Source organism: Tamandua tetradactyla, chromosome 15 (assembly GCF_023851605.1).
Source record: "Tamandua tetradactyla isolate mTamTet1 chromosome 15, mTamTet1.pri, whole genome shotgun sequence".
Lineage (NCBI taxonomy): Eukaryota > Metazoa > Chordata > Mammalia > Pilosa > Myrmecophagidae > Tamandua > Tamandua tetradactyla.
In genome coordinates this window covers 50,561,077-50,585,250 of record NC_135341.1, presented here as the reverse complement: position 1 = coordinate 50,585,250, position 24,174 = coordinate 50,561,077, and the positions used below count along the sequence as shown (strand labels likewise).

At 38.5% G+C, this 24,174-nt stretch overlaps 2 protein-coding genes across 3 annotated transcripts in view; one reads left to right on the top strand and one right to left on the bottom strand.

The window, feature by feature from the left end:
- Nucleotides 1-1,732: 1,732 nt before the first annotated feature.
- Nucleotides 1,733-7,207, bottom strand: EPM2AIP1 (EPM2A interacting protein 1). The gene has a single exon (XM_077129845.1). The coding sequence runs from the start codon at nt 7,032-7,034 to the stop codon at nt 5,208-5,210; it is 1,827 nt and encodes a 608-aa protein (XP_076985960.1). The 5' UTR covers nt 7,035-7,207; the 3' UTR covers nt 1,733-5,207.
- A 258-nt stretch (nt 7,208-7,465) lies between these two features.
- MLH1 (mutL homolog 1) overlaps nt 7,466-24,174 on the top strand; it is a 42,711-nt gene continuing 26,002 nt past the window's right edge. For both annotated transcript variants that reach the window (XR_013162854.1, XM_077129827.1), the window contains exons 1-9: nt 7,466-7,616; nt 10,238-10,328; nt 11,753-11,851; nt 15,357-15,430; nt 17,422-17,494; nt 18,704-18,795; nt 20,135-20,177; nt 20,319-20,407; nt 22,626-22,738. Coding sequence is in view for 1 of the 2 variants with exons in the window: in XM_077129827.1 (XP_076985942.1) it covers nt 7,501-7,616; nt 10,238-10,328; nt 11,753-11,851; nt 15,357-15,430; nt 17,422-17,494; nt 18,704-18,795; nt 20,135-20,177; nt 20,319-20,407; nt 22,626-22,738 (790 nt within the window). In the remaining variant the exon portion in view is untranslated. The remainder of the gene's footprint in view (nt 7,617-10,237; nt 10,329-11,752; nt 11,852-15,356; nt 15,431-17,421; nt 17,495-18,703; nt 18,796-20,134; nt 20,178-20,318; nt 20,408-22,625; nt 22,739-24,174) is intronic.

The window sequence follows — 24,174 nt, the reverse complement described above, 5'->3', positions numbered from 1 at the left end:
AAGGTCATGTGAGAATGAAAGTTTATTTATAAAAACAAGCAGCACGTGGAACTATAACCACACCAAATTTTAAAACCTGTTCTATAACTACTTATTAAAATGTACTTGGAAATTTGTTACTTTTTGTATATATGCTATATTTCACGATAAAAAAAAAAAAACAAAAACCAAAAAACAGGCAGAAGGATGAATTTCACCTGTGGGCTGTAACTTGTTGCTCCCTGACCTAGAGCAAAGAACCCAGCCAAATTGCAACAGACATGTTACATGACATAATGAGATTTTGTAGTTGTTTGATACCACATGGCAACCTAGTCTATCCTAATACAAAAATTGGTTCCCTACTTAAACAAACAAAAAACAAAATACTGAGCAATGGTTAAATGGTTAAATAACAGGCATTCGGGGAAAAAGCTATTGGAGGATGGGAGAAATAATTTATAAAGTAGCAATTCATGTTATAGAGTGGCAAATGGTCCCGTGACAAAACTTAGATGGCAGATAATCTAACCTTTACTAAAGAAAAATCAAACAAAATTCTTTGTGGTTGTGCTTTTGGCTACATTTAACAAAATACACAGGAAAGAAATGAACTCAAAAGACAACTGTTTAGTTTGCAGGCAGAAATGAAAGGGAACAGAGTTCACAAATTCATGTACTTATTGGGTAGGATGAGGCAACTTATCAATTACAAGTAGTAAGATAAAAATGAGATTCTTTAACCCAAACATTGATTAAAGTTCAGTTTCGCAGCAAGAACCAAATCAATGGATGATTATCATACCTACTGTAAAGATCTCTGAATAAAATGCCCGAGTAATAATCCAACTAAGACTGTAGCACTAGTAAATCCCTCAAATTGGACAAAATAGTTCAAAGAAAAAAGAACCTAAAAGTGTGGCTCTCCCACCTAAGCCTGATAGGCCCCAGGTACCCAGAAACTAAGTTCAGAGAGAGACATGGTAACAAGAATGCAAGGAAATATAACAAATCTAAGTAGACACTGATCAGTTGACTTTTAGGCCATCTCCTTGGGGAGGTGATGAGGGCATTCTACCAAGTGGATGGCAAATGAATTGATTATGTAATGACCAGAAAGCTGACTGGTCATTTTCCTAATATTCTGTTACGTTTGCTTACTTTTAAGTCCCAGAAGAGCTAGAAAACAGGGACGTGTCAAGTAAAGTAAATGGCATGCCATAGATTTCTCAGGTTGATGCTTACAAAAGGAAAAATGGACATTAACTTTTAAGTTGTAATACCGTTTACTGATACTGATTCTAACTTTATAATTACTGAAGTATTGTCTCAGTTCACTTAGCATTGTCCAATTCTCTTCATCTATATGTAGGTTCCTTTGGAAGTCTGCTTTTAATTATTAAAAATAAGTATAGATTTCTATATTGCAGAGGTAAAGACAGTATTACATTATGTGAGTATACCTGGGTTTGAATCCTGGCTTTAGTACTTTTTATGTTTACTAGGGCAAACAGTAATCTAAGCTTGTTTCCTCAACAACATTTGCATAAAATATTTGAGCCTATGCCAAACATTTTGCTAAATTATAGAAATACAACAATAAGAAATATAATGACCCTAGTCATAAAGAACTTGGTTTCATTTCTTAATTTGTAACATGTGAATGTAACTACTCAATGAGCAGTCGAAGGCAGGGCCCCTGTGAAAGTTAAAATTGACAAAGCTTTAAAGATCATAAAACACTACACAAGTATTTATTCATCCAAACATTTATTGAAATGTCAGGCATTGTGCTAAGCACTAGAGATACAACAGTGAGAAGGCTGATATGGTCCCTGTGCTTATAAAGCTTACAGTCTAGCAGTGATCAATATGTAGTAACAATAATGTGTGCTAAGTTTATGTCGGGAAAGAACAGGGTATTTAGGGACTGCCCATTAAAGGCCACCTACTCTAGAGGCATTAATGAAGTCCTCCTAGAAGAGGTGGCATATAAACTGAGATCTGAAATATGAATACATATTTCTATCTTATCCTAAGAGTAATGGTGAAAGCAGTGGGATGATATGACCAGTTATACCTCCTGGAACACTTTGGCTACAGCATGGGAAGGGAGACTGGTAAGGAGGCTGTTGCTATAATTTAGATAAATTGATGGCCTGAATTAGGATAGTGACACTGGAGAGTTGAAGTTTAGACAGTAGACTAACAGAAAGGTCTTTCTTTGGGACTGGATATGAAGAATGAAGAGGGAAAAGTCATGGATGACTCAGTTTTTGGCTTGGGCAAAGGCAAGTAAATGGTTGGTAATGTCAGTTACTAAAAAAGAGAACATGAGAGGAGCAGGTTGGAGGCAAGTTTAATTAAAGAGTGAAACAGCAAAGTGGGTTTGTTAAGCTAGCAGGTAGATGTATGAATTAGGAAAGGTCTAGAAAGGAGATATGAATTTGGGAGTCATTAACATATAGGTGGTAATTGAAGCCATGGAAGAAGAGATCAGTTAGGGAGCTGGTGTAGAATGAGAAGACAACTTAATATGAAATAAAAAATTATATGAAACACACAGATATTTAAGGGAAAGAGTCTCCTGTAAGGAAAACTAAGAAAGCATACTTTACTAGATATCAAGCATCTTCCAAAGTTAAAGGATGGGACAGCATCTCCCAAAGTTAAAGGATGAACATTTTTCAAGGACGGTGGTTACTTGTATGAAAGCAGGGTAAAAATACCGACTAGAATTTAGTGACCTTGGGAGAACAGTTTGAGTTGGGAGATGTAGGAGAATGGAAATATAGACAAATCTTTCAAGAAACAAGTAGGGATTGGAGATAAAAGACAGTAACTAGTAAGGACATAAGAGTTTTTATAAGATGGTACTTATTTTTACTATATTCACTGAAACAACAGGACCTGTAACAACTATATTTATAAAAGACTGCCATGCAGTTACAGAATTACCTAATACAGAACACACACACTTTTTTTTTTATCAGACTAGCTGATAGTAAATCGAGGGTCAATTTAAAATTCTTGGCTTATATCCCCTCCACCTTCAGTGACAATATGTGAACTAACTTTATTATTACCTAAAGCAAAACATATACTGGAACTTCACAAAATGTACAGTACTTCAGTATTTGAGGAACTGGGGTTAGAAAGCAGAAGCAGCTTTCAGGTCTTCTATTCACAAAGCACTTGCTTTGAAAGAGAAGACTCAAAACTATTAGGAAATTACTGGTAGGTTTTTGTTTGTTTTCTAGATTATTTTTCACTGTTTTTCCAGATAATTAAGCTTACTCCCTGTTACCAAAATCTCAACTTAACTATTCCTGACATCTAGGTAACATACTATACTTGTTTTTCTGCCCTAAACTAATTATGTATAATAGGACACTGTGATTTAATATCAATTCCTGATTCGTAAATGCTGTTGTGAACTCCTGGAACCTGTCCAGGAAACTTTCTTCAACTCTATGAGCCAAACTCAGAATGTTGGAATTAGTTTCACCTCTCAGGTATTCTATTAATTTGCCCAAACTGCCCTTCTAATTTTGTTTCTACCAGTAATATGTGCTGTCCTTTGAAGTAAAATAATCTCCATTACAGATCTACTGGCATTTTGGAAGAGATAACTGTTAATTGCGCCAGCCTGTCCAATGCACTGCAGTGGATAAGGGTGGTCCTCAGGCTCAAATGCCAGCAGAACCCCCGGGTAATTATGACAACCCAAAAACATGTGACCCATAGTTCCCAACAAAGTCTGGAGGGAAGAGATACTGCCTCTGGCAAGAACGTCTAACAAATTTTCGTTGTTACGACTATTGGATCTATTTTGACTGCTAAATCAGTTCCTTCTGGATTGGTTGTAACCTGGTTCCTTGAATTTGCTTGATTAGTGATCACAGAATAAAGTGCTATAATAGCTAAGACGACACTTTTGCACAATAATTTCCAAATTGTACTTGAGAGGACAAGTTGGGTCCTGTTTTTAAGTCAATTTTATATAACAGACTTTACTGTAAGATTTCCTTTCATGAGTTAAGTTTGAAAATCACTGTATTAGCACAAAACAGATGTCTTACTAGAAATACAGGATTGCTACAACCTGTGAAATAAGACTTCTTTTCAGTATTTTTACATGTGCAGTGTCTTAAATATAGAATGTGTAAGACAGTTTCAAATTCTAGAATAAATCCACTTCCAGCAGCTAACAAAATCTGATATTATAAATACCAATTTAAAATAAAGTGTTCCCTTTAAATAGGATTTCTTTATAAAGTAGTATCTTCCATGCAAATAGGACAAATGTGCTAAAACATCTCACACCTGATCCTGGAGTGCTAAAATCTTTTAGGACATCCTTTGGGACAGGGCCAAACTTCTGTCTGGAGTTAAAAAACAAAAAGGAATTACTAACTGGCACCGTTAACAGATTCTATACTTACCGTAGTCCTTTAATAAGCAAGCTGATAAAACAGCCCTTGATTATGAAAAATTCAGGGGAAGCCCCATATAATTGGTTAGTCTGACCTCCAAATGCAGGAAACCTTCTAAACCAGCAATTTAAAAATAATTCTTGCTCCTCTGCTAAAATTCTGATTACTTTCTCTATTAGTGGTAGAAGGGGTGGGGGGCAAGAGGGAGGAAATCAGTCAATATTTATTTCAGACTCAGATATGTGTTTTAAAAAAAATCCTAAACATTTTGACAGTTAAGACAATATACCTCCAAGGTATTTGTATTCTTCTTTTGGAACCTTCTGAACCTGCTATGTGAGTCCCTGCAAACTGTTCAAACATATCTTTAAGCAGCTGATAATTTCAGACTACACTGGATGAGAATTTTAATGCTCTGTTAAAATAAGAGCTAAAATATTTGGCATAAAACTTCAGAATTCCTTAAAAACAGTACTAATTCAACTCACATTATCAGCACTAAACTTCTTCAAGAACAATTATATCATAAAAGGAAAAGACAATAACTTTGTCATTAAACTAAATTTTGAAAAAGGTAGTGTTATGTTTCAGTCCCAAGCTGCCCTTGAAATGAAAAAAAAAAACAAAAAACACCACTGTCTGAAGAACTCGAATTGTGATCAATTTGGACAGTCTGTAATAAACTTGGGGCTTTCCCACAATCCAAATTAGTAAACTTAAAAAAAAAATCAAACCAATTTTTGCTCTTAGAATTGAATTCTCGTTGAGCTTTTCAGTGTTTACCACAAAGGCTTATGGATTAGATTCATTTCTTCCTCTCACAAGATCATCCCAATGGGGCTCCATTTCAGTTGTGGCAATCCGAAATAGGGCTTGGAGATGCTCATCTGTCAATGGCTGGCTCAAAATGTGTTGATTTCGAGTCAAATACGAAAAAGCCTTTTCACAGATTTGGTTACTATCAAACAAGGATGCCACCTTACAGGCAACCCCTTTGATAATAGGGTAAGATTCAGCAGACAATCCAGCATAGAACTGCCCCAAATCTTTGATTCTGTATTCATTCCAAAGGTTTGTATTTGACTGAAGTTTTGTTAGCTCCATCCTTACTGAAATCGGTGCATATTCAGGTTTAAAGTTAAACGGATTTGAAAACAGTTCTAAGTCCTTTTTAATGAACCTGAGGTCCCTGAAATGCCTCTCAAATTCCTTTTGTAGGCGACAGATCACCACTTGATACCTGTCAGGATCAAATATTTTTTGATCTCCTTTAAGGTGCTGTTTAAGCTCATCAACAACTTCTCTGAAGGCAGCAAAGTGTGTTAGGTTGTTTTCCTCAATATGTCTCTGAAGTAAATTCAGCTTAACTTCAAAGGTACAAATGTGTTCAAAGGCAGCAGCAGCAAAGACTTTACTAACACGCAATTCTTCACTTAGTTCTCGAAGGTGGTCCATAATATCCACCAAGAAGCCAAAGTCACAAAGCCATTGTTTGTCTGTGAAATGGACTGTGGTTGCCCCTATTGAAACCAAGAATGCTTCTATCTCCTTTCTTAGGGAAAATATTAGTTTTAAAGTTTTACCTCTTCTGAGCCAACTATTCAGACATCTTCCGTTAACTCTTTCACCATGCTCTGATTCTGACTCAGTTAATAAAGCCTGAAATTCGGGTCGCCTAACGCCCCTGGTCTTAATCAAAACTATCCATTCTGATATGGTATTTACGACCTGATTAACATCCACATCGTAAGAGGTCAACAGTTCCAAGTGAAGAAATCCTGAATAATGAATAACATTCCAACAATTGGGGCTTACAGCCTTTTCTCTCATGTAGCAGACCAATCCTGAATTCTCACCAATCATCCTTAAAGTGTGCGTTGTGGTCAGTCCAACCATTCGTTGTAAGCTAAGCCCCGCTGTCTGTAGGGCATCTAGGATTGCAGCCATGAGCGCACCGACACTGAAGTGATGAGTCAGGTTGATTATGGTCAGAAGCTCTTCTTGCACCTCCAAGTCATGGCCCACGCCGCGTATAAAGACCAGGAGGTAGTTCTCATAGGCCACAAAAGCCTGGTCGTCCAAGGCAAGAGAATAAGATTTAAAGTCCCTAGCTCGGTTAAAAAGCTGACTACGTAGATTTCTGTCAATGCCCAGGATCCTCTGCCCTGTGATCTCTGGAGATAAATCAATGCCCTCCAGAACGCCTACGTGCTCAGGCAGCACTTCTCTCAGCATCACCTCCATGCACTGGTAAACGACGTCCCCCTCACCCCAGCCGCGACCCTTCAAAGCCAAGAGGCGGGCGAGCCCGAGGCCTGCTCGAGCAGCTCTCTCCTCCGCAGTGAGTGGGGTGATAACCGGCAAGTCGCCCTGACGCAGACGCTCCACCAGTGCCGCGCGCTCGCCCTCGGCCACATACCGCTCGTAGTATTCGTGCTCCGCCTCGTAGTGGCGCCTGACGTCGCGTTCGCGGGTGGCTACAATAAGGCGGCGACAGACCAGGCACAGGGCCCCGTCTCCCTCCGGAGGCTCCACCACCAAGTAACGCTGGGTCCACTCGGGTCGGAACACCCGAGACTCGTCAACTTCCATCCTGCTCCTTTTGGGCGTCATCCACATTTTGCTGGAGGCCACAACAGCAGAGCAGACCCCGGGGACGTTGTAGGAAAAGGGGAGGCGAAGCTAGGACCAAGCCCCCTCCTCCTCTCTGCACTAGATCACCTCAGCAGCGGGACCCCCGTCTCCTGCTATCGCACCTCCGTTCCTATTGGCTGGAGATTTCGCACTCCCAGAAACTAGCCAATAGGAAGAACTGACAGTGATTTCTAACGCGCAAGCGCATATCTCCTAGCAAGTGGGTTGCGGGACCATAGGGCGGGGCGAAGAGGTCCAGGAGAAACTTGACTGGCATTCGAGCTACCCAATCTATAACGCCATGGTTTCGAGGCTGCGCAGCTGGGGAGGGTGGGGCTGGACCAAGTAGACAGAGCTGGCGGACGGACGTAGGCAAAAGACCCTGAAGTGATTGGTTGAAGGCCTTCACGGTGAGCGTCTCGAACGTCACGTGGGTTCCTGTAGTGCCAAAATGTCGCTCGTGGCGGGAGTGATCCGCCGGTTAGACGAGACGGTAGTGAACCGCATCGCGGCGGGAGAAGTTATTCAGCGGCCGGCTAATGCTATCAAGGAAATGATTGAGAACTGGTACGGAGAGGGTCGGGCGCTCAAACCTTAGAGGCTACGACTTAGGCTGCTCCGAAGGACGGCGCGGATTCGCCTCCCTGTCCTGAGCAGAGGCATGTACGACGCACGTTGTGCCCCCAGCGGTAGAGGCCACGAAGTTCCTGGGTGCTCGCGGGCCTTCCCTTCTGCCTCTTCCAGCGCTGCGTGTTTATTGAGCGCTCCCGCTAAGAGCCTTTTTAAGGTGGTTTGGAGGAACAGATAGGAGGTTCACTTTAATGGTGCGGTGACCTAAGGGAGACAGTTTCATATTATATGTAAAGAAGGTGCGAAGTTAAAAATGTATAAAGGTTTGCGATGGGAAAAAATCAAGCTTTCTTCTTCAGCGGAGGAATTATCCATGTGCATTCAAGAACACAATTCCTTTTGAGTTTTAGTCGAGATAAATCGTCTAGTTTTTAGAACAGGGTGATGGACTTTGGGTTTAACTTGTGATTTTTCTAATGCCGAACTAATGAGCCCACTTAATGTTTTCTTGCTCTTTACTTTTTGGAGGGACACTTAGAAGTTATTTGATTCTATGGGGCATCCTGTGGGTTCTGAAGTTTAGAACTGTCGCGCGAACAATATGGAAGAAAGGTTTAAAACATGTAGAAAGAAAGGTGGGTGTGGATTGTAAACCCCAAAGACAAATGCCCGCAATATACTTAGACAGTATGTCAGATCCTTTGGGTTAAACATATTTGGTGCTTTTTAATAGAGTCCATACCTTAAGTGAAGGGGGAAAAAAACCCTCCAGTGAAAAATGGAGTTAGGTTTGAAGAGGGTGGTGGGTGGGTGGGGAGGGCTGGTAGAGTGCTGCTGCACCAGACTGTGTTAAATAGGCAAGGATTGCTTTATTCAAGGACTCTTAGAGCAGGGTAAAGAGTAGAACACAGCTCCGTAGAAACAACAGCCAGCCTTTTAATAGCCGGGAGTGAGTTGGAGGAAAAGAACTGGAAGCTGTGTAAGGGAATTGATTAGGGGGATATGTGATTTACTGAGATTGTAGTTAGGGCAGTTGGTTCCAGGGATGGGTTAGATTGTGATTAGGATTGCTTTGTTCCGAACCTTTTCCTTTGTGAAAATGAGGCCACCTGGAGCCTGTAAAGGGCTGGAGGGAAGAAGGAAGAGGGAGGGAGATAAGGAACTCTCCAATTAGAGGTCTGTGGGACCTAGGTAAGCCAGAGTGAGAAGAGAGGAGAAGGTCAAGGGTGAGATTGATATTTACACTAGGTTCTTTAGTTGTCTTTTTTTATTTCACCTCCCCGAGTCCAAGTTATTTTTCCCTGCAGTCACACAGCTGCAGCATCAGTTTCAAGGTAGTCAGGACGGCAGAGGGAGCTGGTTCCCACTGGCTAGGAATAAGGCTGGTATCTTAATCAAGAGAAAGAAAACCAGTCTTGGTCAGAGTATTTATTTTGAAAACAGTCATTCAGAATGATGGGACTGAAAGAAGAGTAGGGCAGAGAAGAGCTAGGGAAAGTAAGAATTAGAATGTAGCCAAAAGAAGTAGCAAGGAACTTGTCTCCTTTTGACTTTAGTTGAGAATGGCTGGCCTTTGTTTCTACAGTGTTAGAATTGACTGACAGAACAATTTGGCTTTGTGTTGTGTTAGAATATTGTACAACAAAACTAAACGTATTAGCTGAATGGCTTATAATTCTACAAGCAGAGAGTATGTATGGCGTCCGATTACCCTCTTTTTAATATATTTCTCAAGGTAGCTAATAAAACTGAAATACAGGGGCCCTAATATTTAAATAACTTATTATCTTATTTCTGAAAAAATAATTTTTTGTGTGGGAAGTCTATAACTTCTCTTTGGTATGAAGTCCCAGGCTTCTTTTTTTTTTTTCCTGGCAGGTGCTGTATACCTGTAGGCTACTCTTTGAAGGTAGAAAAGATTTATTGGCTTCCTACAGAACTTTCTGCATTGCTATTTTTTTCTTTCCTCTGATATAAATGTATTTTCTTAGAGAAAAGGGAGTAGTAGAGAAAAACATTCTAAAATTTTGGATTTTTTTTCTCATTTTTTTTTTTTGTACGCTGTATGGCAAGGTCACATTTCATTATTTTTCCATGTGAGTATCCCGTTATTGTAGCATCATTTGTTGAATTTTTGTTTGTTTATTTGGGAAGTGCAGGGACCAGGAATCGAATCCAAGTCTCCTGCATAGCAGATCAGAATTCTACCGCTGAACTACCCTTGCACCCCCTCTCATGATGTTTTACTAGGGTCACTGAGGAACTTGAGGCTGGATGAAGTTGAATTAACAGATGGTGAAATTAGTTGAGAAGAGGGTAAGAAAAAGGCAATCCTACTTGTGATTTCCCTTTCTTCCCTAGAGGTACAGAGATAGTGGTGCCTGTCTTATTGGAAATTATCATTACCACCTTCTGCCCCCTCACTTTTTTCTCTCTCGCAGTGTATAAACTTGTACATCATAGTTACTGAGTCTCTAAGACAAAGGAGTAACACATTAGTCAGACATTGTCTGGACTTTATTTTTATTGCTTGGTTCAGTATCTTTTGGCTCATATTAAATTATGTGTATTAGAGTAGTTGCAGACTGATAATTTATTCCCTGTATTTGATTTGTCAGTTTAGATGCAAAATCCACAAGTATTCAAGTGGTTGTTAAAGAGGGAGGCCTGAAGTTGATTCAAATCCAAGACAATGGCACTGGGATCAGGGTAAGTAAAACTTCAGAGGAGCAGGATGTTTGTGTGCTTCATTGTGATAAATCTGCAGGATGAGGCAGAACCTTTTCCTGTTCTGGAATCTCTAGGCTTTTGTAGATGGGATTTTTTGACTGGAAAATTCGAATCAACAATAGCTATCTAGTACCCATTCTGTGCTGAACACTATGTCAAGGGATATAACAGTGAATAAAACAGTTTTCTTATGGTGCTTATGTTGTAGTGGTGGGAGAAAAACAATGAACAATAAACAGAAACTTTAAAGTATGCTAGATGTTATTAAGTGAGATAGAGAAAATTAAAGCAGGGAGGAGGATAGGGAGTGGGGAGAGACAGGATTTAAATTGGTTTAGGGAAGGCTTCAGTATGGATGTAACATTTGAGCAAAGACCTGATGGAGGTTAAGGAACAAGTCATGAGACTGTTTAAAGGATGAATGTTCCAAGCAGAAAGACAATATAAGCAGAGACCACAAGATGGAAGAATGCCTGCTATGTTTGAGGAGCAGAAAGGAGGCCTGTGTGTCTACAGGGTGAGCAAGGAAAGAGTAACAGGAGATGAGGTCTGAGATGTAAGTGGGCTGATCATGTAGGACTTGTGAGCCATTGTAAATCTTTGTATTTGTTCTGAATAAGATGGGATATTAGAGGGTTTTGAGCAGAGATGTGACATGGTTTGACGAATTTTATTAGAACCACTTTGTCTGCTATGAGGAAAATAGACTGTGGAGTGAGAGGGCAGAAGCAGTCAGGAGGTTCTTACAGCAGTCCCTGAGAGGGGCATGGTGCCTTGGACCAGTTTGTTGCAATAGGGATGTAAGAAATAGTGAGATTATGTGTGGATTGTGGAGATAGAGCCCTCAGAATTTGATGATGCGGGATGTCAGAGAAAGAGGAGTCAAGAATGGTTTCAAAGTTATGGTTTGAGCAAATGGAAACAAAGAGTTGCCATTTATTGAAATGGGAGAGACATTAGAAGAAGCAGGTTTGGGAGAAGATCAGAATCTCAGTTTGGGGTATATAAAATATATGATGCCTGTTAGGTATATGTGTGTGTGTGAGTCTGGAGTACAGGGAAGCTGTCTGGGCTGGAGATAAAAATATGGGAATTATCTGTGAGCCTGGATGGGATCAAGAGAGGGAGTGTAGCTAGAGAAGAGATCCAGGGTTGGCATCCTGAGTCTGTAAATGGGGGAGGTGAGGTGAAACAGCAAATGAGACAGAGAAGGAGCAACCCAATAACAAAGGAGGAGCACCAGAACAACATGGTTCTGAACAGCAAGTGATGAAGTTCACACTAATTTAGAAACTCTTCTAAGAGGAATTTCTTTTTGGAGTAAATCAAGAAAAGGGAAATCCAAAAAGATACAGAAAAATGAGTAACATATTATCTCCTATTTTTTTTTTTTAATCTTCTAGAAAGAAGATCTGGACATTGTGTGTGAGAGGTTCACTACAAGTAAACTGCAGTCCTTTGAGGATTTAGCCAGAATTTCTACATACGGCTTTCGGGGTGAGGTAAGTGGGGAGTTAAAGAAATGCATAAATGTCTTACTGTGATGACATTGACTGCCATTTGTCAGTACATGTGTCTCAACAGAAGTAAATAAGATATGATGCTTGTTAAATAAATGTAAATCTGAACAAATTTAAATTCAGTTTTCTAAGACTGAAATTGTTCATAAATACATAATACACCAAAGTTATTTTATGTTCACAGATCCACCCAGACATTATATGTCTTGATGGACGTACACACTACCACGTACAAAATAAAAAAAATCATATATGAATCTCGTCAATATTTAGAACTAAGTACTGATATACAGAAAATATAGGGAATGTAGTAAATGGTGCTGTAGGGATGCAGTCAGCAAAATCCAGTCTGGGAAACTACTTAACAAAAGCTTTGTTTCCTTAAACAACTGCTAGGTTAAAAAAGGAGAGAACAGCATGAGAATTTATGGATTTATATGAGACTTTATGAAGCATACAAACCAATTCTAGTATGTACTTCTTACTTGGATCCTAACTTGAGCAAAGTGTAAAAAAAATTCTTTTAAGATGATCAGAGATATTTGAACACAGATTGGCTATTTGATGTATTAAGGATAAATTATTCTTAATTTTTTTGGTATAAAAATATGATTTTTTAAAATGAGTCCTAATCCTACAGAAATGTATACTGAAATACTTAGGGGTAAAATTATATGATATATGGAAGGAATATGAAATAAGATAGATAAAAATATTTTTAAGACAAAAAAAGGTCATGTACTTTATCACTTAATATACCATATAGATATCTTTTCATTCACTAATATAGATCTACAGGATTTTTAATGGCTTATTGAGATGCTTTCCTGTTGAATATTTTTGATCTTTGCCCTTTTTTCCCATTTAATGCTCTGATAAATATTCTTCCATTTCAGTTGATTATTCCATTAGGGTAAATTTATAGAAATAACATTTCTAGCTCAGAATATATTCGCACTCTTAAAATAGTTTGCATTAGTTTTCTGTGCTGCTGAAAAAAGCTATAATAAACTTAGTAGCTTCAGACAACACAGATTTATTATCTTCATACAGGTCAGAAGACTTGAGTCTCATTCATTGGGCTAAAATCAAGTCTCGTTAGGCTAAAATGGATCCTTGTTGGCAGGGATCCATTTTTTTCTCGAGGCTCTGGGAGACCAAAGGAACTGTTTAGAGTAGTTATTTTGGAGGAATCAGAGTTGAAGGTGGGGAAGGGTGAAGGAGCCCATTACGTTTCATTTTAGGTCTTTCTGTAGTTTAAAATTTTTTTATCATGTGCATGAATTTTTTAATTTATTTGCAAAAAAGTAAATGCAACTGTGACTCAACCTCTGTAATTTAGATCACATCGGGGTGGTCTCAAGTGCCCTCTGGCTTATAGGGACCCCGAATTGTTCCAAGTGTAGGCTATTTCAAAGAGGTTGCTTATCCTGAGACTGCTCCTGATTTTAAGTATGCCTCAGGTTAAGCCCTAAGAAAACAGTTCTTTTTGGCTTTGCAAAACCCTGGATCATTTTTGAAGACCATCGTCTCTTTGAGCATTAGCCTGACTGTAGCCATCCTTGCAAATTTATTATTTCACTATAATTATACAGGAAAGATTTTTTGGGAGTTTCTGTGTACCAGCTATGATATGTAGTTTGTATGTGTTAATTACTCCTGACAACCACCCTACATAGTAAGTTCTTTTATGATCCTGTTTTACGTATGAGGAAACTGATACACAGAGATTAAGAAGCATTACAAGAGCACAGATCTAGAAAGTATTGGAATGGGACTTGAACCTTGCTGGTTTGACTCCAAATTCTGTGTTCCTATTCTCTTGCTCCACTGCTGGTGAAGAGGCCCTGTGAAGCAGCAGGACCATCTGCCATACTATGTTTAGTACTAGTCACCCTTTCTTACTGGCATTATGTAGAACTGCATATATCTAATGTCCTTCCTCACACATGTCCGGAAATCAATTTACACTTCTAAGTTTTTTGAGATAATTTCTAATTTAAAGAAAGGTGCAGAAATACAGAGAACTCTGATATACCCCCTACTGGCATAGCCATATTAGCCTGCTTTTAACATTTTGCCACATATGTGATTGATCAATTTCCATCTCTCTGTCTTTCTAAGAGTTTGAGAGTAGGTTGTATGCATCTTGCTCCTTTACCACTTGTTACTTCCATGCATATTTCCTAATAAGGATCTTCACTTTAAGCAGAGTTATCAAGTTCAAGCAATTTAACATTGATATAAAGCTTGTAGTCTGTATTCAAATTTTTACAATTCTCCTAATAACATCCTTTTGGGCATTTTGTAATCGAGAGTGGTTGTTAAACTGGATTAGGTGATGACATAGCTCCACCCATTGGGGTGGGTCTTGATTAGTTTCTGAAATCTTATAAAAAAGGAAACATTTTGGAGAATGAAAGATTCAGAGAGAACGGAGCAGAATGACATAGCCATAAGAAGCAGAGTCCACCAGCCAGCGACCTTTGGAAATGAAGAAGGAACATGCCTCCCGGGAGCTTCATGAAATAGGAAGCCAGGAGAAGAAGCTAGCAGATGACGCTGTGTGCACCATGTGCTCTTCCAAATGAGAGAGGAACCCTGACCGTGATCACCATGTGCCTTTCCAGATGAGAGAGAAACTCTGACTGTGTTCACCGTGTGCCCTTCCACTTGCGAGAGAAACCCTGAATTTCATCGGCCTTCTTGAACCAAGGTATCTTTCCCTGGATGCCTTCGATTGGACATTTCTATAGACTTGTTTTAATTGGAACATTTTCTCGGCCTTACAGCTGTAAACTAGCAACTTATTAAATTCCCCTTTTTAAAAGCCATTCCGTGTCTGGTATATTGCATTCCAGCAGCTAGCAAACTAGAACACCCATCACAGCACAGTTCCTGAGTTGCATCTTTGTATGCTATGATGTCTTTCTTGTGAAGGCAGATACAGATCCCAAAAGGCCAAGAAACCAGTCTGGTTTTTATAAAGGTGAAAAATGGTCATGGTGGTTTTTTTGTTGTGTGTTTCGAGTTTTGTTTGCATTTGTTTTGTCTTAATTGCATAATTTTAAATTTACATTTCTAAACGTAATTGTTTATATAAACCATTTTTGAGTGATAATGTATCTATTTGGGGTGGCTCCATTATCCATTTCAGAAGGAAATTCTTAAAATTTTTAGGAGACAAATAATTAAATTTGCCTATAATTCTACCATCTGAAAACAATTGCTATTTAACAAATGAATGCTTTGGTTTATTTCCTTTTGGATTTTTTCCATATGTTTTTCCCTTTTTCTGTTAAATTATGATACAGATTCAGTTTGCGAGCAAAAGGAGAACCATGTTAGAGTAAGTGAGCAAAATACTTATTGTTGTCACCTATGAACACAAAATGAGAGAGAAAAATCAGATAACTTTTTTCTTCAATGATGGACAATAGGTGATCCAGCAATGAGTTTTTCTTTCATATCATCTTTTCTTCTTTAGGCTTTGGCCAGCATAAGCCATGTAGCTCATGTTACTATTACAACCAAAACAGCTGATGGAAAGTGCGCATACAGGTATAGTGCTGACCTCTTTATTCTTATATAGCCAACCTGAAATGTACTTTTTGCTAGCTCTAAGTAATCTTATCTAATACTAGTTTCCTCTTTTTTTGGCTGAGATCTTGGGTAAATTTTCTTTCCTTCTTTTGGATTAGTTGATAATCCGTAGGGATGATTAGGTGATAATCTTGTTTCATGGATTCTTAGAAGACAATATTGAATGTAAGTGCCTGCCAAGGTATGTGTTACTTGAACGTATCCTAGTAAATGGTAGTTGCTACTTTTATTTCTGCAGTATATTGCTTCAGTAGAATGTTGCTTTTAGCTGATCACACCTCTGAGGCTAGGATGCTAGCAGCTCACAGTTCATTAGCTGCTCTTAAAACATCAGCTCCCTGCCATGTGTGCCAGCCGGTGCTGGTCACTCTTCTGTCAGGTGGCTGCTGGCTGTCTCTTGGGCTGGCACAAGTTTCGGAGGCTGATGAATGGCCTTGGAATGAAACAAAAATGGAATTCAGTGAATCAAAATTGTACCTTTGTGTTTGTAAGCACTAGCCATTCACTAATCAGAGACAGGCAGGAGTACCCAAATTTATGTCAAAAGTGAGAAATGTATTTTCTTATGTACAGATTGTTTATCAGTTAAGATAGAAAATTGTTTAAACAGTGGACATTTCTGTCTGTTCTCAGTTTTTCTTTAGCAGGCAAATGTGTAAAGTCATGGAAAATGGAGCATTTCAGAAAAGGCTGCACTGATGTTGTGGAGTTTGATTCTGTGTGAACTATAGACCTGGGTGGGCTGATATGGTTAGAGTCCCCTCTCACAAACTGGGAGACAGTTGTGAGTTAATGTCTGCCTACACAGCCTGGGACACAAGTTCAGTTTCTTCACCTCTGGAGTCATGTTGTGCCCCTGCTTGGGACAGTTAGTGGCTCACCTTCCTTCTAGGCAGGATGAAATAAATCCAGGGTCATCATCATCATGGCATTCACAGCCCTTCTATTGTGCTCCTAGTCCACCTTTTCAGCCTATTCTTTCCACACATCCCCAGCTGCCACATATTCTAGAGATTCTCTCCTTTTGATCAGGTTTTTCCCGTTCTGCGTGGTCTTTTCTGCTCTTTTCACCGGAAACTATTCTTCCCTAAAGCCCAGATTAATTGTCATCTCCTCTTGTAGCTTATACTCACCGTCCTTCCACCCCAGGCTGAATGTTTCCTTCTCTTGATCACTTAGCACACTGTTCTGCACTTTAAGTAATAAAGTTTATCCCCTTGCTAGATCGAGGGCTTTCCCAGACCTTTCTTCATTACCAGAACCTCCACAGATCTGACATATGGTAACTCTTCAATAAATGATTGCTGAATAACCAAAAACGTTTAACTGTTATCTTAGGCAGTGGCAAGATTATTGTTTGGTAGGTCAGAACTTAAAAGTAACATTTGTTAGATATAAGGAACAAGAATTTTTTTTAAATATATAATTAAAATGAAAGATATGGCCATAGAAAAATACACGGGAAAATGAAAATGGTAAGAGTGTATAATTTGGCTACACTACAATCCATTGTTGGTATTTATTTTTTATTTTTTTTATTTTTAAATGCAATTTTATTGAGGTTTTTTCACATACTCCATAATCATCCAAAGCATATAGTCAGTGGTTCACAATGTCATCAAAGAGTTGTGTATTCGTCATCACAATAAACTTTTGAACATTTTCATTACTTCAAAAAGCTACATATAAGAATAAAAATGAAAAAACACTGAAAATATCCCATGGTCTCCCCCCCCCATAATTTATTTTTGTCCTTATTTTTTTAAACTTTTTTTATTGTATAATATGACATATACAAAGCAAAGGAAGAAAAAAGCATTAGTTTGCAAAGCACTCTTCGACAAGTAGTTACAAGACAGATCCCAGAGTTCCTCATGGTATTTATTTTTACCCTTTGATAAGAATTGTGTTTCTATTAATAGTGATCATTTCTTATATTTTCTGATTAGAGCAAATTACACAGATGGAAAGCTGAAAGCTCCTCCTAAGCCATGTGCTGGCAATCAGGGGACCCAGATCACGGTAAGAATGATATACAGAAGTATAAGTCTTTGAAAAAGAGTTTCATACAAATATTAAAGTAAAAAAATAAAATTGTCTGAGTTTTCAGAGTAATAACAATTTTTACTGGTTAACCGAAGCCCCAAGATACCACCCTCTTAAGTGAGAGCAATGATTATTTCTCCTTGTGGCATGGCAGTCTGACCCCTCCCTCATCTTTTTTAAGACACTAGTGAAGGTGACTTTTATTTGGTATGGCAGAAATCAGTGGCAGTGTTTGGGATTGAAAGAACATTAAGCTTGACTCCAGTCTTGTCACTCAGCAGTTGTGTGTCCAAGGCAATCACTTAATAACCCTTAAACTCATTTTTCTCATCTCTCATGTGGAACAAAAATTATCTGCCCACCTGTATGCCTCGAAGGGTGTTTGGTGAGTAATGCAGTTGTATCATTAATTAGTAGGAATTTCATTATGCTGCCTTATTTCGGTGATGCCACATTTGGTCTCTCCATTCTGTGATTTCATAAAGCATCCTACTGTCATGTTATGTATCTCGCTCATCCAACCCCAGGTGCCCTGGCTAGAGCATATCCCCTCAAAGACCACTCTACCCTGGGCCTGATAAGGCAGCAGGAGGCTGAAATGAACTTTGCAATGCATGTTACAAGAGATCCTGTAATGGGCAGTGCAAGGATAGCTCAGTGGTAGAATTTTCTCCTGCCATTGGGGAGACCCGGGTTCAATTCCCAAAATTGCACCTCCAAAAAAAAAAAGAAAAGGATCCTGTACTTAGGTGATCACAGTATGATTTCCGACAACCCAGAATAACCTCTGAGATTTTATAATTCTTAGTTTGAAAAATATTATTGAGTTCCATGTGATATTTTCATTTATAAATATACATGTTTACCCCACTGTATTGTTCTTGTTGGCAAAACTGTGCTTTGATTTCATATTCCCAGCACAAAGCAGAAAGCCTGGCAGAGCTAATTCCCATTGAACACTTGAGGAATAATGAACGAATGAATGAATGAATATTAGAGGCAGGAAAAATATCCTTTAGTTCCTTGTTAACACTGCTCTATCATTTGCACCCTTCCTCCACCAGTGCCCAGAACTGTGCTCTTTGTGAATATTTATTGCCTTAAATCCAGCTTTAGGTAGAGAATTTGGGTCTTAATTTCCATGTACTTCTGTGAATTTATGAGAAAAATTAATCTTCTGTTCAGGTGGAGGACCTTTTTTACAACATAGCCACGAGGAGAAAAGCTTTAAAAAATCCAGGTGAAGAGTATGGGAAAATTTTGGAAGTTGTTGGCAGGTACAGTCCTAAATCTAATAGTGGGTCTTTGAGATCTTTCAACAAAAGCATATGTTCGAGTGCTTTAAAATTGAAAATAGTTGCTGAGCTAGACAGAACAATAGCACTAGCCTACAAATTGTTTCTGGTCAACATTTAGTCACCAATTCTAGGTCTTCGCTTATTCCCTCAAGAAAGAGCACTTGGTCTATGTATCAGTGAGGGGTTCTTTGGTAGCAAGCACAACTGACTCATTAATTAGATTCCAAAAGGAAGTTATTGGAAGGTTAAGAGTTACCAAGTGGAAAGAGGCGTGAACAGCTGCTCCTTGTGGAAGGCAAAATCCAGGGTGACACCTCTGTTCCAGCTGTTTTCATTGTTTTCCTGACTGCCCAGGAGTCTATTTCCTGGGAAAGTGCGTATGATTATCATACCTTGGATCACCTGGTCCTGTGCCCACTTCGTTGAGATAAGACCTCTTAGTTGGTAGTCTTCCTGAGGGGCCACTGAGTGAAATGTTGGAGAGATAGTTTGCCAAAGGAAGATTAAGGGCTCTTAACAGAAGAAGGGTAGGGGTTCGAGGGAGGTGTCCATGACACTTACTCTGATAGAGCAGTGGCACCAACCTGTCTATCTGAGCCCGCAGATCCCTGAATTATAACAGGGATGTGTAAATTATTTTTTAGTATTTCCAAAAAAAAAAAAAAAAAAAATCAAACGTCTATTTGGCACAGGTTTGTACATGAAGTTTCTTTTCCTTTCACTGGTATTCTATAAATCAGTGTGGGACTATTCATTATCTTTGGTTCTAAATGTGATAAAGTAAAGTATTCTTAATTATTACTGAATAAATACATTTTGCTTAAAATCCTTCAGTTCATAGGGCACACAGAGGAAAGAACAATAAATAGTAGCCAGCCAAAAAAAGGCAGGGATATACTGGGACAGGACCTAAAGATGGGGAAAAAATGGGCAAGGAAGGGGAGTGTATGGAAGGACTGTGAGAGAGAACAAAAAGGTTCAAGGTTGTTAATGCTGGACCTTGAGATTTCCTTGAGACAAACCTGATGTGGTTGGGGTACTCAGGAAAAGTGACATGTTGAGATAGATACCCTTGTGTATAGTCAGCGACCCATAAGGGCAAAGAAGAACCATTTTTTGGTTTGATATAGTCACATTTAGCATTGATGTCTCCATGAAGTCTTTTCTAGGTTATTTCCCTATGGGTTAAGGTGCAGTTTATCAAGATATTTTTGTTTATATGTATCTTCGTTTACATCACTGAATTCCACAGATTTATTTAAAAGGGAGCTCTGGCGTGTTTTGCATTAACCACTTTTATTTTTTTCCCCTCTCCTAGGTATTCGATACACAATTCAGGCATTAGTTTCTCAGTTAAAAAAGTAAGTTTTTTGTTCATAGGGGATTGTTATGCATTATGAAAATTAAAAAGGGAATTGTAGCTTGCCTGTGGAGATAAGATTCTGATGTTCTAATCACAACTGTGGACTGTAAGTCATAGTATTTTCTGTTCTGTTTATCAGCAAGGTGAGACAGTGGCTGATGTTAGAACATTGCCTAATGCCACAACTGTAGACAATATTCGCTCCATCTTTGGAAATGCTGTTAGTCGGTATGTTGATACTTTATATAAAAATTTATTTTGAATTCCCTGTCTTGCTTTATCATTTCATAATGTTATTTTAGTCTGTCAAGATATCATCTGTCAAGGTAGCACCTGCCTTAAGAGTTTTCTTTAATCGATACTTAGGATTATTCTCAAGCTGCAGATTTGTTAATGGGGTCATTATTTCATATAATCAATATTCCCCAGATGCTCTGGAGGCTATAGATTAGTGGGTTCTCTGTAGGACTTTGTCTTCAAAATGTTCGTAGTGTAGAAGAATTTTATCATTCTCTTAAGTTCCCTTTTTTTTTCCCCATATTTCCTCTATCACTTTAGGATTTCATTTATTATTGTTCAATAATTATTACCTCTCATAGTACAGGCTTTGTGCCAGAAGTTAGGGATGTAAAGATGAATAAAACATTTCTTGCCCTTAAAGACTTTCCTATCTGATGGTGAGGTAGATTTGCTTGCAAGTGTCATCAAATCTTCATTGTCAAATAAAGCACATGAGGGGAAATTACTTGCATTGTAGATTCCCAAGACATTACAGTGCATTTCTTATTATAGGCAAAAACCACAATTTCCACCATGGATTCCTAACTAAGTCTCAGGAAGTTTCTTCAGGAAGTTTCTTTTTTTTTTGCATATTTTTTATTTAAGGAAACAAACAATACACTTAGAACCACCAAAAATGGATATCCTGGTTAGTTCAGCCATAAGCATACTTAAACAAAGTATCCAGATAATCATTGTAAATCCTGTGTTGGCACGGTAAATTTCATCCAATTCAAAATGAAGGTACAAGGAAAAAAATCCACATATTCAGACAGCAAAGTTCTTAAATTCAAAGTGTTGAAAAGGAAGTTTCTTTTATAAAGCCCAAAGTACCTATTAACCTGAGGGGAAAAATACTGAGACCCTTTAATATGTCAAGCATCGCTGGATGCTAGGGGATACTTAGATGAATGAGTAACCTCTGACTTCACATTTCCTCCAAATCTCGAAAACACAGCAGTAGTCACAGAATCTAGTTTCTACTTGAAAGAGCAAATTACTCATTCTTTGAGCAAACCAAGTTCCTAATTAGGGAACAGCCAATTTGCTTTTAATTACATTTTTTTCATAATTAAGTACTTAGGGGATAAATTTTTTGTTTTACTGTGCTCCCAGGGTGAAGGGAGAGCTTTATTTTACAGCCTTAGCTTTGAAGAGATCTTCCACTAAAGCTTATTAAGTGTCAGAATTAGTCATTATGAAATTCTTAGGGACTTTAAGAGATTATAAATCCCCTGGAGCATCATTTCCCAAAGTGTGCTTCAACACCACCAACCTCTTGAGATGCTTTAGAAAGAAAAGGTTTGGTAGTTTGGTGTATGTGGGAAATACTGCAAGCCATACCCTCCACTCAGAATCACAGTGCATATTACTGCATGAAAAGCTTCCACCATACATTCAGCAAATACTTACTGAGGGCCTGCCATTTACCAGGTCTGTGCTACATAGTAGGGGTTTAGTAATGAGCGAGAAAATATTCATACCCTCTGAGAACTCATATCCTTGTTGGAGAGACACAGGATTTTTTTTACATTCATTAGCAGATTGTACCAGAGCCTTCAAAGAAAAATATATAGTGCACAATGGGAGAAACTCTCGGGGAATCAGGGAGAGGTATAGAAGGCTATTTGAGAATGTAATCCCTAAGAATAAGGAGGCATTAACTAGATGAGCAGGGATTGGGGGTAGACCAACACTCATGAAGTCCCTGAAGCAGGAATGAGGACCTCCTTTTCAACAAGTAGTCCTCTCCCTAATAAACCTACTTTTGAGAACACCACATGTGTTCCCCACTATGGTTCTCTGTAGTATAATAAGGAGTTCAGGAAAGTTCACCTTGGAACCCTATCTTTGTTGGTTAGTTACTGAAGATATGTAATGGCCTCAGTAAAATAAGGACCCAGTGGGTTATTAAGAGCAATTAGAACAGTGCCTGACATAAGAGTTTGAAAACACTGCCTGGGTGGGTGGGTAGGCACTTGAGTAATTGGATGCATGGATGCATGGTCCCAGAGGACCTCTACAAACAGTCTATAGGGTTTTCATTTGAAAATTATTTTATGGAGTTGTTTATGGAGAAGAGCCTTGAGTTTTCAGCTCTGATTCTTTTATAATGAACAAGTTTTCCAATGTTTCCAAATCCTCAGAATTTCTCTTTTCTAACCAGAGAATTAATTGAAGTTGGGTGTGAGGATAAAACCCTAGCCTTCAAAATGAATGGCTACATATCCAATGCAAATTATTCAGTGAAGAAGTGCATCTTCTTACTCTTCATCAATCGTAAGTAAAAAAGGACCTAGTGGAGAAATCCATACACATGAAATTTTATGGGACTATGGAAAAATTCCTAATCCACTGCTGTGATCATACCTAGGGAAACCTATTCTGAAGTATGAGGAAGCATTTGTACCTTTTGGCCTACATCATGCTCAGCCCTCTTAGATGTGCTTATTGTTGGTTATTAGAGTCTGGTTCTCATCTCCCAGAGCGAGCCCAGGATAGAGCGTATCACAGACCCCTGTGAGTCAGTACACCTTCCCCACCTACTGTCATCTAGAGCCTCTAGAAAGCAGGCCCTGGACAGAGCTTTGTGTTACCTTAGATCATGGTCTGTAGGTTGAAATTGCTCAACAGGACACAAGACAGAGGGTATAATAGACGATGCTATTACAGTAAAACATTGAATTCTAAGCCCCTTGAGATTTTTCTTTTCAAAGAATAAAAATTACTTATGATACGAGCAGCAGTACAAGAAATCAGGAAGGAAATTAACTAAATGAACTTGGATTTTTCTCCAATTCCTTTCTGGTTATCTCTCTGCTTCTATATTGTTACGTGATTGTAACTTACTAAGTAAACTTAGTAACTTACTATTTTGCATTCTCCTTCTTTTTCTTTTTTACTTAATTGCATAAATAAGGTTTTGAGAGACAATGACAGAGCAACAATAATCCTCAATATAGTCTTGACTCAATTTTTCATTTTTCCATTCAGAAACAGGATGCATCTTTCCATTGGTTCAGTGTTTATCATTTTTATCATATAGATCCTTTACTTTTATTGTTTAAATAATTAATAATTATGTATTTTTAAATTTTTGTTTTGTTTTGCTACTGGAAGTGGTATATTACCCCTTCCAGTTAAAGTAGTGACCTGCTATAAATGTCTTTCAAATCATACATATTTTACAGCAGTTGTTCAAAGCAGTACAGAAACAATGAGTAGAGAGCCAGTTTATATTAGCAGATTTTTATTTTATTTTATTTTACTTCATGACAAAGCTTGCTTTAATCAAGCCTCAAAAAGTGTTTTTCATTTTTTTTCCTAATTACAAAGACTAACTGGTATCTGCTGTTTTTTTTAGTAAATGTGCTGGCCAGAGTAGAGAAGTAAAAATTAGTGTAAGTGCCATCTGCTTAGACAAGTGAAAGTCAGCATAAGTGCCATCTAACTAGGCACTGTTTCTGGTGGGGCTGTTTACCACATGAGCTCTGCAATAACATTAAATAATCTGTTTAAGATGCTAAGTTCTTATTAGCAAAGAGATGTCAGATTCTTAAACATGTCATTCAGTTTTCGCCACATGTGCAGACTCATTCAAGTGGCAGGGACACAGCACTCCTTTGGCATGTCCCAAGTTCAGAAATCTTGGCAGAGAGCCTCCAGCTGGTTTTGTCTCTACCAGTTATGGGATGCCTTTTGGACCAAGCTCTGTT